Source organism: Branchiostoma lanceolatum, chromosome 1 (genome assembly GCF_035083965.1).
Source record: "Branchiostoma lanceolatum isolate klBraLanc5 chromosome 1, klBraLanc5.hap2, whole genome shotgun sequence".
Taxonomy (NCBI): Eukaryota; Metazoa; Chordata; class Leptocardii; order Amphioxiformes; family Branchiostomatidae; genus Branchiostoma; species Branchiostoma lanceolatum.
The window spans coordinates 36781006-36794164 of NC_089722.1; the positions used below are offsets into that span (position 1 = coordinate 36781006).

General features: G+C 40.1%; 2 protein-coding genes across 2 annotated transcripts; both read right to left on the minus strand.

The window, feature by feature from the left end:
• Window positions 1-898: 898 nt before the first annotated feature.
• LOC136424747 (histone H1-like) lies at window positions 899-1480 on the minus strand. The gene is made up of 2 exons (XM_066413429.1): window positions 1325-1480; window positions 899-1042 (listed from the first exon to the last, which is right to left on the minus strand). Exons 1-2 carry the CDS (start codon window positions 1478-1480, stop codon window positions 899-901), a joined length of 300 nt encoding a protein of 99 aa, XP_066269526.1.
• A 485-nt stretch (window positions 1481-1965) lies between these two features.
• LOC136421588 (histone H4-like) lies at window positions 1966-3117 on the minus strand. The gene has a single exon (XM_066409024.1). The coding sequence runs from the start codon at window positions 2641-2643 to the stop codon at window positions 2332-2334; it is 312 nt and encodes a 103-aa protein (XP_066265121.1). The 5' UTR covers window positions 2644-3117; the 3' UTR covers window positions 1966-2331.
• Window positions 3118-13159: the final 10042 nt, after the last annotated feature.

Genomic DNA, 13159 nt, shown 5'->3' on the forward strand with positions numbered 1-13159 from the left:
GCGGTGAGGTTTCTTGACGCCACCGGTAGCCGGTGCGCTCTTGCGAGCGGCCTTGGTTGCCAACTGCTTCCTGGGGGCCTTGCCACCGGTGGACTTACGGGCGGTCTGCTTGGTACGTGCCATGTCGGACGGAGTTTGTCTACGCTGAAGTGCAGGACGATAAGACTAGTCGGCAGACTGTAGAGAGTGAATTTATAACAGCCGCTAATTAGATGCCCCAAGATTTTCAATTGGCCGGTGCCCTGCCGTCTGATTGGTTGTCTTGTCCGAATCAGGCCTCGTGATTGGTCAGTTTTCATGTCTCCAGGATCCGATATTCAGCGGCAAGCTCGGCACTTTTGGGGGTCACGGAGGAAATGTTGCAAGGATAATCTTGAGCGCTACAATAGAATGGCTATGGGCTACAAGTGTATATTTATACGCACTCTGCTGCGGATAGACGGATAGTGGTGACAAGACATCATCTTTGTACTGAATAAAGTTGTCGATTGATCAATTGATTTGCGGCGAGAAATTAACATTAGTCTGTTCACCTGGGCGTGTGCTTCTGTACGTATGTTCGTTCACCCATCCCTCCCAACATTAGTCTGTTCACCTGGGCGTGTGCTTCTGTACGTATGTTCGTTCACCCATCCCTCCCTTCCCTTCCAACATGCATATGCGTGTGTTGTTATACATGTGCTCTACGCGTCTTTGTGTCACGGTGCGTGTATGTCTGTCTGTCTGTATGTATGTATGTATGTATGTATGTATGTATGTATGTCTGTGTGTGTGTGGGGGGGGGGGATGCTTTCATTCTATTTCATGTATTACTTTAATGATTGACATAGTTCTTTTGTAAGGATGTGGGTGGCCCTGAAAAGGGCCGGGGTTTGCAGAAACTTCGACGGTCAGGTCATCACTTCTTCTTGGGCTTGGACGCTTTCTTGGCAGGCGCCGCCTTCTTTGGAGTCTTCTTTGCCGGAGTCTTTCTTGTGGGTTTCTTGGCAGCGGGTTTCTTGGCCGGAGATTTCTTGGTCTTCTTGGTAGTCGGTTTCTTTGTCTTCTTGGGGGTGGTAGCCTTAGTAGCCTTCTTAGCCTTTGGCTTTTTTGGCTTGGTGGTCTTGGGTTTTGCGGCCTTCTTAGCCACAGGTTTCTTGACCGGCTTCTTGACGGCTTTCTTTGCAGCCTTCTCGGCGGCTTTCTTGGCTGCCACGTTGATCTTGAAGGATCCCGACGCCCCAGTTCCTTTGACCTGGGTGAGGGTACCCTTCTCCACCAAGGATTTCAGGGCGCGCTTGACGAAGTGCACTTTCTTCTCCACGTCGAACTTGTAGTTACCGGCAATGTACTTCTTGATGGCCGACAGAGAAGAACCGGTACGGTCCTTGAGCGCTTCCACGGCCGACGTAACCATAACAGTGGTGGGCGGGTGAGCCGCAGGGCCCTTGGGTGCCGTAGGCTTCCTGGACTTCTTGGGGGACGATGCTGGAGCGGACATGCTGGCTTGCCTTGTCTGCGTTAGACGTGCAAATGAAACCTCCGTCTTGTCAAGCTGGCGTGAAGTAACAATGGTACGGACCTAGACGGAAACGTCGCAGCTTGTCTGTGTCCTGTTGTCCGTCGCGGCGAAACTTGTATTTATTTCTTTTCAAACTTTATGGTGGGATTGGCATGAGAAATGATGTCGGATCGGTTCCTGTACAAAAGAAGATTCAAATCTAAGCAATTTGATGGAAGCGGCTGATCACTAGCCTCCAGATCCTGAGATATTCGTCCTATTTCCACTAAGTGAGCTGCGATGTTTCCGACTATAAGTCCGTGCCGTTGTTACTTCAGACCAGCTTGACAAGACGTCAGAATCTTACTGCTAGTCGAAAAGAAACTTCCCTATGAGCGATCCACAACACACATGGAGTATTGAACTACGATACAAACACACACACTATCAAATAAATCAAGATCCCTCCGCCGCACCCAACAACACCTCACTTTGATGTCTCCTTCCACGCCAAAACGCACACTAAGAAAAACAGCAAAGCCGACGGCATCAACCAATTTACAAGGAAAATATGTTATACGCTTCACATGCATTCAGCAGAAAAGACAAACACCAGGCTGCCCAAAAATAAACACGTCAACCAAAAAAAGACCACTCACACACAAAGAAATAAAGAACTACAATCGTTTCTTGAGGTTGGAATGATCATTGTATGTCATGTTCATCGTTCGAGTCAGGTGTGTACGTGTGTAGGGCCGTGCTTGTTGTGAGAAAATACAGCTCTTTCTTGGACATGTGGGTGGCCCTGAAAAGGGCCGGGGTTGCTTGCGATGATAGGTCAGCCGGGTCCTTTAGCCACCAAAGCCGTACAGGGTGCGGCCTTGACGTTTGAGAGCGTAGACGACATCCATGGCGGTGACCGTCTTTCGCTTGGCGTGCTCGGTGTATGTGACCGCGTCGCGGATCACATTCTCCAGGAAGACCTTGAGAACACCTCGGGTCTCCTCGTAGATGAGGCCGGAGATGCGTTTGACGCCGCCTCGGCGAGCCAGACGACGGATGAGGGGCTTGGTGATGCCCTGGATGTTGTCGCGAAGCACCTTACGGTGACGCTTGGCGCCTCCCTTTCCGAGACCCTTGCCTCCCTTGCCGCGCCCAGACATGGTGCTAGTAGATGCGATGTTCTTCTCGACTAGGATTAGAACGAAGCAGTGAATGGATCGCCTCCTGCCGGAACCGATTTAATAGCCGCCCTGCGGACCTACGAGAACTTTAGTCGACGACCGGTCGACCACAACTAGCCAATGGGAAGACGCCATCCGCCAACCCATAGGAGCCACACAAGACGATTCCACGACGAGGCTTTCCCACCGGCAATGCCGCTATTGTCGGAGATATGAAAGATTAGCAAAACGAAGGAAAGAAAGCAAAGCAAACTAGAGAACGCCCCCTAGCGATAGCGAAGATGACAAGAAGCACAGGGCAAGCGAGACACGAAAACGTCTACGCCACACACACGCTCCATTAGCGCTCATAAGTTTGACTACACATGTCAGACATTGTCTGTCTAACAATACGTTGAAGGCATTCGACTGGAAAATAACGCCAATCGACGCAAATACCATTTCATTGTTCTAAAGAACGTCCCGTGAACGTCACAGATATAATAAATTCAGAGAAAAATATTCTAAGAAAAAGTTTATATTTGTTACGTCCTCACTGACATTTCCTTATTTCTTCTGTCCTCAAGAATAAATTTCTTACACTTAGAATGAGTTTCTTGCACTAAGAGTGAGGTTCTTGAAATAGGAATACCTTTCTGTCCTCAAGAATGAATTTCTTACATCTAGAATGAGTTTCTTCCACTAAGAGCGAGGTTCTTGAAATAGGAATACCTTTCTGACCTCAAGAATGAATTTCTTACACATAGAATGAGTTTCTTGCACTAAGAGTGAGGTTCTTGAAATAGGAATACCTTTCTGTCCTCAATAATGAATTTCTTACATCTAGAATGGGTTTCTTCCACTGAGAGCGAGGTTCTTGAAATAGGAATACCTTTCTGACCTCAAGAATGAATTTCTTACACATAGAATGAGTTTCTTGCACTAAGAGTGAGGTTCTTGAAATAGGAATACCTTTTTGTCCTCAAGAATGAATTTCTTACATCTAGAATGAGTTTCTTCCACTGAGAGCGAGGTTCTTGAAATAGGAATACCTTTCTGACCTCAAGAATGAATTTCTTACACCAAGAATGAGTTTCTTCCACTGAGAGTGAGGTTCTTGTTGTAGGAATACCTTTCTGTCCTCAAGAATGAATACCTTAAACCTAGAAACAGTTTCTTGAACTAAGATTGGGGTCTTGAATCAAGAATACCATTTAATAAATCAATGATAATATAATGTAAACACGTTCCAATCATATTTATTATTATTGATCTAATTGTTTAATACACAGTTTGGGATTTTTCTTTCTAAAGCCCATTCTTAACCAAGGATTGCAAAGATTAACCAGTTTGCAATACAATTGTTTCGATAAATGTTTCACATTTGATGCTGTGATAAAAGCACATTTTCTCTGTGCTCATACAAATAACTAATTGTCCTTCTAAAACTGTCAGTTCTGCAGTGTTGTACTTGTAGCTGTCCTTCTAATAATCAATGACTTGTAATTGTTGAAAGATTTTCCAAACTTGAGACAGGGGCATCTTCTTTGGTCCAACAGGTTTCCAAGTCTAGAAAAACACATAAAAACAGATGACGATGACTGTCATTTTCCTACATTGCCCCCCTCCCCCTTATACATGCATGGGGATGGGGGCTTGTGCATTTGGTTGAAAATGTTATACTTATACTTTTTTAGTACCTTGTAGGTATTACTGCACTTAACGTACATGTTCTGCAATTACTGGTTGGCTGCATCATGCACCCACAAACACAACAAAGGTTTCTAAGCCTAGAAAAATACACAAAGACTTAGTGACTGTCATTTTCCTATATCGCCCCCTCCCCCATATACATGCATGGGGATGGGGGCTTGTGCATTTGCTTGAAAATGTTATACTTTAATATACTTTTTAGCCCCTTGTAGGTATTACTGCACTTAACGTACATGTTCTGCAATTACTGGTTGGCAATGTGCAACCACAAACACAACAAAGGTTTCTAAGCCTAGAAAAACACACAAAGACTTGACTGTCATTTCTTATATCGCCACCCTCCCCCGTATACATGCATGGGGGAGGGGGGGGGGGGTTTGTGCATTTGCTTGAAAATGATATACTTTAACTTTTTTAGTACCTTTTAGGTATAACTACACTAAACGTACATGTTCTGCAATTACTGGTTGGCTGTATCATGCAACCACAAACACAAAACTAAGAGTATCTACTTGGGAAATAAGTTATTTTCATGCAAGACAGGCTATAACATACCTGGAGCATATCTGTTGATGGCGTTGGCCTGAGGAAGCATTTTGGAACTTAAAACAAGTCATCTACGTTGTGTAGTGAGTCCCACATGATACCAAAAAGTGTCCTCACGAAACTAGCCACATCTTTCCCTATTATTGTAAGATCTAAAGCGCACATCAGGCAAATACAGCCGGAGCCCAAACTCAACGGTCCACATTCAAACTGTCTACAGCAAAGGATGATGGGAGTATTAAATTAGCATAATTTAGTTTCTTCTTACAAGTAAAACAATGATTATCTTCTTGAACTTTACAATTTTAAGAAAATAAAGGAAATCATGCAAATTCGAACTTTCATTTTACTTTCCATCTTTAGATAACACAGAAAAGCAGGAATCATCTTTCTTTAACTTTGTGGAAAAGGAATTCGAACAGAAAAACACTTGGGAATTACTTGTTCTACAGTCTCTTGATTTTCTCATTTTTCTTAACTGTATTTGGTCAAGAAAATAACTGTATTTGGTCAAGAAAATCCTTACATCTTCTTAGATATTACTAAGAATTGCAAGAATCATATTTCTCAGACTTCCTAAATTAAGAAAATAAGAAATGTCAAGAACGTTTTCCTAGTGAAATGAAAGTCTAAAGAAAAATTCCTGTATGGCAAGAACAAAAATCTTAAGAGTAGATTCTGTAAAATACTCCATTTGACCAAACAAGAAGCAAATATTGTGTGAAGAATAAGGAAGAAAGATTGACTAGAATTTCTAGAATATTCTTGCCGATAAAAAATTATACTAGAAATCCTATCTTCACCTAAGAAAAACAAGAATAAAACTCTTAATGTAAGATTTAACATTCAAAGGTTTTGCGTAAGGTTTCTTGATTTTCTTGAAATTCTTTATGGAAGAAAATCTTTCTCTTAATAAGAAAAATCAAGAAAACAAGAAAAATAAGAAAAAGCATTTTTGGTAGTGTAACCAATATCTAATAAAGAATATTCCTTTATTTCCTAACGGATTTACGCTGTCAGTTTTTTTTTTCAAATTCTATCTGACAACCTTCATTGTGGATTCTCTAACGGCATTATCTCTTCAATAGCTGCAACCGCAAATTAGGCTTATGTTAACCAATATCCTCAATTTCCCTCGGGTGTGTATAACAGTCTGACCTGTTTCTGTCCACCGCTCCCCATGTATCATCCACTGTCCTAAATCACCGGGTCTGCCCTATCGGAACACCACAGCACATTAAGGACGGAAATTAAGAGTAATGTTCTCGTCTTATCCCTGCATCTCATACCACAATATGTCCTCCAAGGATCATTGTCCTAGAGGAAAAACAAACAAAAAACTAAATTAATGACTGGTCTGGCCCACATAGCCGGCTTGCCCTGTCTTAACAAGTTTGAAAACTAGAAATACATCCTCACAACATATCATGGTACTATAAAATTTTATTGAATATAGAGGAATTATGTTTATATTGTCTCTTTGAATACGATTTGGGTTCAACTATGCTTGTTTTTACGGGTTTGTCAACTACGATGCTTTATAAAACGTATAATGACAATGTTTTAAAGTAGATTTTTAGTAGAAATAGTTTACTGCTTTATACGTGTCATATTCTTAACGCCAAAAACGCCAGTATTGACAATTCAACACTAGTATTCTAAGAGAACTACGCTTTCAGGATAAACCCATAAGCTGTGGTACGAAATCTATTTCGACCTTCTTTGCTGATGGCAATTTGCCACCAGCCCTCATCGCTGTCGTAAAATGCACCCTCCTGTTCTTGGTGACGAAATAAAAAGTCGATACGAAACTTTATAATGTTCGACATTTATGTTATGATCAATAAGAGCACTGACCCCCCCTTCCCTCCCGAATAACTCACCGTGTGAGAAATCAAATATACATCGGTGAGGAGGTCAGAACATACCGGGGTCACCTTATCCGTCAGATCACTGTCGTCTCCAAAGTGGACCGCCAGGTTTGGTAATCCTTCGGGGGCAAGATTGGCACAAGGGTCAAAATAGGAAGTGATCCTTGTCCTAGTTTGTTTCACAAAGTAATCTGCATGCGTATCAGGTAAATTGCGTCTTGTCCTAGATTCAGAACGGTACTGATAAATTCGCACTGACCGAAAACCGTTCAACAGTTTACAGGGAAAAGTAACTTCAATTTCTGCACATATGATTCGAAACATCATTCAAATAAATTTAAATGGTATCAAACAGAACGGAATCAAGATAAAACACATTCTCAGCATTGAACCAGCCACCTATGTAACGCGTTTCTTTCGCCCCCTTCCGGAATATGGAGCCCAAGTTTTACTAATCCTAAGGCTGCAAAATTAGTGCAGAGGTCAAAATGAAAAGTTCACCTTGTCCTTATTTGCACGCCTTAGACCATAAACTACATGTAACTGTGTACATATACATTCGCCTAGTAGATAACATCTTGTCCTAGATTCAATAGCATATTGCTGAATAAGCCTCCCAGAAGAACATTCGAAAGTTTACCAGAAGTAACAGGCACACTATTCATTGCTGTTCATAGGAGAAACTTTATAACACCGATCGACTTCACTCAAATAAGTGTCAAAAGAAAATTGATTATCATCGTTGAAACAGGTACCGATCTGACGATATTTCTAGGTCAAATAACTCTGGAATATGGAATAACAATTTTGCTTATCCTTTGGGACTAATGTTGGAACACGGAACAGAAATGAAAAATGGTGGGCTTACATTGCAGTTTGTTTGATTAGTCATGTAGATTACAAATTGTCATTGATGAATTACTACTATACTGGAAAGCATTGGACAGCCATAGCAAAGTAAAGTGGACATATTTAACTGATACACACAAAAAACTTTGTAAAGCATTTTTCAAATTGATATGTAATTACTTACAGTGGCCAGCTTGAGAAAACGTTCATTTAAAGAAAGAATATTCCTTGAAAAAGCTTGGTGTAAGTAGAATAATGGGGGTCTAAAAAGGTTGATTGTCCGCTATTGATAAATGAAGCATGGGATAACTTTAACTCGAAGACTAAACGGGCTAATACGATTGATTTTTAAGCCCGTTATTCGTCATTTACTAATCGCAAAGATATCCCGATATTGATGGTCCCATTTGTAACGCTCTACTTCCACCCATCGTCTTTTAGCATTTAGCATAATTCAATTCTCATGGTGTCTTATCGCTGAGCTTAAATTCTTATATCCAATTAAGAAACTTTCCTTGGTCACTGAGGTCCATTTAACCCAGGCGTTTGAAGATGCTTTAAGGGAAGCATTGCCTTGCATGTCTCGTGCCTCGGGCCCTTATCTTTTCTTCGAGAAATTGAGAATCCTGAAAAGGTTTGTGGCATGTGTAAATCTCCTTTCATAGTTTTATCAAAAAATACACTATTGCAGTCAATCATTTTTTTAAGTAACAAATGTCACCAAAATATAAAATAAAACGATTATAATACGTACATTTATGTTAATGAAAGCAACGATTATGTTACTAGTATACGGTTTAATGCCGTATACTTACACATTTTCATGATTTATGCATAAGGGTGTTTACCTACCACTAACGTGCACATGTCACAAGTATAACATTCAAATTATTTATCACTTAAAAGTTTCCAATGTTGGATCGATTATGCAAATGGGGTCCTAATTATCATGTTTGGTATCTTTTTGTGCTTCACTTGCAATAAAGCTCATGCATTATAGTTATCTAAGTGCATTAATTGGAACAATGGAGTTGAAGAATTTATTTCCTCATTAATAATGCAAATTTGGTACTTAGTTGCATTTTATATATATATTATTCTGTTCATCTCTGCATAAGCTACCTGTATGTCGAATGTGATAGAAATCGGTCTTTCTTTGCTTTAGTTATCGTGTTTTATCTTTTGTTTATATATTTTTATAAAAACATCCATGCAGTTCCAAAATTTCTTGTTAGGAGGCCCGAACTTTTTCCACTTTGTTCCGACGTCAAAAGCTATCCGTCACGTAAATGTCAAGGCCACAAGTAGAATAGAGGGTTATATAGATCAATTCTTGCAAATTTATTCATGAGATGTAAATTTATTCATGAGATGTAAATTTATTCATGAGATGTAAATGTATTCATGAGCTGTAAATTTATTCATGAGATACAAATTTATTCATGATATGTAAATTTATTCATGAGATGTAAATTTATTCATGAGATGTAAATTTATACGAAATGTAGCTAATGAGCTAATTTAGATAAAATGTAATTAAACCTTTAAATTTATGCATATCAAAGAGATAATTTATGCAATTTTATCCATCAGATGCAAATCTATACAAATTTACGCGAAATCTAGTTAATGAGTTAAGTAACATAAAAAGGTATTCAAACGTTTTAATTTATGCATAACAAATACATCATTTATGTAAATGCATTCATGAGATGTAAATGTATGCGAAAATTGATTAATGAGCTATTAGGAATCAAACGCATAGATTTATGCATAACAAGGATATGATTAATGCGAATGTATTCGTGTGATGCAAATGTATGCGAAATTCAGCTTATGAGCTCATTAACGCGATCGGTTCATCTATGTATAACTAATAGGTGATGTATACATCACTATGTGATAATGTATATGTCGACGGCCAGTGACCCAAAGGGGTCAAACCGGTGGTGACCTGTGACGTAAAGGGCCAAACCGGTGGCGTCACAGCAAGCATCATGGGATCGTACGTTTATCTTCTCTAGAAACATCGCGTATGCACCAGAGTGCCTATATCATCTTCAAAGTGCTCCGGAGTAACTTATTACTCCCAAGTAAGAATATACTCCGGAGTAGATTATTGCTCCGGAGTAACGTAAATTACATGTAACACAACAACACAAAAGACACCAGGATATGGCGACACTCTTTCGCAACACGTACTTTATTCATCACTCATCGATCAATAATGTACCAAGGAAGTCATAAGTCAACGTGCGGTTCGTCCTATAGGTTATGCCCAACATGTGGGAAAGTTGTACGTGCTGTTGGTGGTAGGCCGAAATTGTATTACTTCAGAACGAGGTAGCCATACTTTTTCATCAATGTCTGTTCTGAGACCCAGTTCTTGCTGTGTACGATCTCATTACTGTGACGAGGCAGCTCAGCAAACTCTATTAGATAAAACTTTTTGCCAGCACGTTTCGTCTCCTTGATCACGTGTTGAGGGACATCGCTTGCACGGTGAGTTATTGGAATTGTCCAGTCCCGATAGAGCGTCCACTCGTTCTCGTCACCACTGTCGTAGTCGTACTCTTCACTTTCATCAGATGATGCCCATTCGGAAGACAGATCTGACGCTGTATCACTCTCGGAACCACTTTGATCACTGTCGGTTTCTGTCGTCGAGACTACCTCCTGGGGGTCCATCACTGACTCTGCTTCTGAGACGATTTCTTCGTCTTGTGACAACACCTGGCCATCGTCTTCGTCGTCGTTGTCTTTTCCACCTTCTTTGCCATCCGTATCATTTTCAGACGACGTGTCAGAGTCGACGTCAAAAACATCGCGCTGCCGGTATGACCCCGTCTCGGTATCTACGACGACCTCTCCCGAGGCAATAGCTGACTCATCTCGGTGTTTTCTTTCTTGATGACGATCGAGGTTGAATTTACGATCAAACTCCCTATCACAAACCTCGCAGACGTAAGGCATGCTTCCTTTCTGTTCGATGGACAGCAAGAAAATGGTGCGATATTGATGTACACACAAAGATATAACATGAATGCAAATAGATGCTCCGGAGTAAATTTTTACCGTGGAGTAAATTTTTACTCCGGAGTAAATTTTTACTCCGGAGTAAATCATAACTCCGGAGTAAATGTATTACTGGTTAGTAACACGCACGCACGCACGCACACACACACGCGCGCGCGCGTGCGCGCGCGTGCACAGACACACACAAAATGTTTGTGTGTGTCTGTGCGCTTGTGTGTGTGCGTGCGTGCGTGCGTGTTACTAACCAGTAATACATTTACTCCGGAGTTATGATTTACTCCGGAGTAAAGGAGGTAGTCCCCCAGGAGGTAGTCTCGACGACAGAAACCGACAGTGATCAAAGTGGTTCCGAGAGTGATACAGCGTCAGATCTGTCTTCCGAATGGGCATCCTCTGATGAAAGTGAAGAGTACGACTACGACAGTGGTGACGAGAACGAGTGGACGCTCTATCGGGACTGGACAATTCCAATAACTCACCGTGCAAGCGATGTCCCTCAACACGTGATCAAGGAGACGAAACGTGCTGGCAAAAAGTTTTATCTAATAGAGTTTGCTGAGCTGCCTCGTCACAGTAATGAGATCGTACACAGCAAGAACTGGGTCTCAGAACAGACATTGATGAAAAAGTATGGCTACCTCGTTCTGAAGTAATACAATTTCGGCCTACCACCAACAGCACGTACAACTTTCCCACATGTTGGGCATAACCTATAGGACGAACCGCACGTTGACTTATGACTTCCTTGGTACATTATTGATCGATGAGTGATGAATAAAGTACGTGTTGCGAAAGAGTGTCGCCATATCCTGGTGTCTTTTGTGTTGTTGTGTTACATGTAATTTACGTTACTCCGGAGCAATAATCTACTCCGGAGTATATTCTTACTTGGGAGTAATAAGTTACTCCGGAGCACTTTGAAGATGATATAGGCACTCTGGTGCATACGCGATGTTTCTAGAGAAGATAAACGTACGATCCCATGATGCTTGCTGTGACGCCACCGGTTTGGCCCTTTACGTCACAGGTCACCACCGGTTTGACCCCTTTGGGTCACTGGCCGTCGACATATACATTATCACATAGTGATGTATACATCACCTATTAGTTATACATAGATGAACCGATCGCGTTAATGAGCTCATAAGCTGAATTTCGCATACATTTGCATCACACGAATACATTCGCATTAATCATATCCTTGTTATGCATAAATCTATGCGTTTGATTCCTAATAGCTCATTAATCAATTTTCGCATACATTTACATCTCATGAATGCATTTACATAAATGATGTATTTGTTATGCATAAATTAAAACGTTTGATTACCTTTTTATGTTACTTAACTCATTAACTAGATTTCGCGTAAATTTGTATAGATTTGCATCTGATGGATAAAATTGCATAAATTATCTCTTTGATATGCATAAATTTAAAGGTTTAATTACATTTTATCTAAATTAGCTCATTAGCTACATTTCGTATAAATTTACATCTCATGAATAAATTTACATCTCATGAATAAATTTACATATCATGAATAAATTTGTATCTCATGAATAAATTTACAGCTCATGAATACATTTACATCTCATGAATAAATTTACATATCATGAATAAATTTACATATCATGAATAAATTTGCAAGAATTGATCTATATAACCCTCTATTCTACTGCCACAGCATGTCCGGGTCAAGAGATACATTGGGAAATTGCTATGATATAATTTTCTCATTAATCATGCAACTATCCTCTTATTTTGCATAATTTTGACTAACCGGAATAACATGGTTAGATCAGGCGTACTTTCTACAATTTGATCAGCGCCTGACTGGTTAGCATCAGGCAGCATGGATACCGTAATAAGTCTTCAAGTCATTGATACATCTCATTTCCCTTTTGAGATGTTGACGTCATTTGGAAATTAGCTTTGAATACCAGCGCTTGAAAAACACTTTTAATCATTCTTCTTGTATGTTTGCAAATAGAGTAACACATGTTTAATGAGCTGCGACTGGATTGCAACCGCCAGATGATTTATATCTTGTTTTGGATTCGAGTACTTTTGCTAGAATTTTTAATTCATAACTAGAACCATGACGTAGAAATACGTCTATGATCTGTCAGAATGTCAACCGTTATATCTGTGAAAAATAATTAGCCTTTAAATACGATGAAAAACAACGTAATAATCTTATACTGAAGAGGACTGAAGAAATTCTCATGAGGCCAATTTTCTGTAGTTGGCGAACAGTTTATCCACAAAATGAGGATATTGCTAATTATGATGAATTCTTCTTTCCATACTTTGGGACATATAACTAATGGTACTCCTGTAATGCGTTACCCTACAAACCAAGGGACAACAGAACCTATCCATTGTGTTTCACCCAATGTATAAAAAAATTCATTGGTTTCTTCTAATCTTCTAAAAAACCTTTTTCTACAAATTAGGCTGGTAATGTCATTAAAGATTGAGATTCTTCTAATTGCAACAT

Bases quoted from the DNA above. Each gene is read 5' to 3' on its own strand.
- LOC136424747 (XM_066413429.1), bottom strand. From the start codon at position 1,480: ATGTCCGCTCCAGCATCGTCCCCCAAGAAGTCCAGGAAGCCTACGGCA. The intron at 1,043-1,324 runs GCCGGTAACTAC...ACCCCCAAGAAG, and splicing joins CGGCCATCAAGAAGTACATT to ACAAAGAAACCGACTACCAA.
- LOC136421588 (XM_066409024.1), bottom strand. From the start codon at position 2,643: ATGTCTGGGCGCGGCAAGGGAGGCAAGGGTCTCGGAAAGGGAGGCGCC.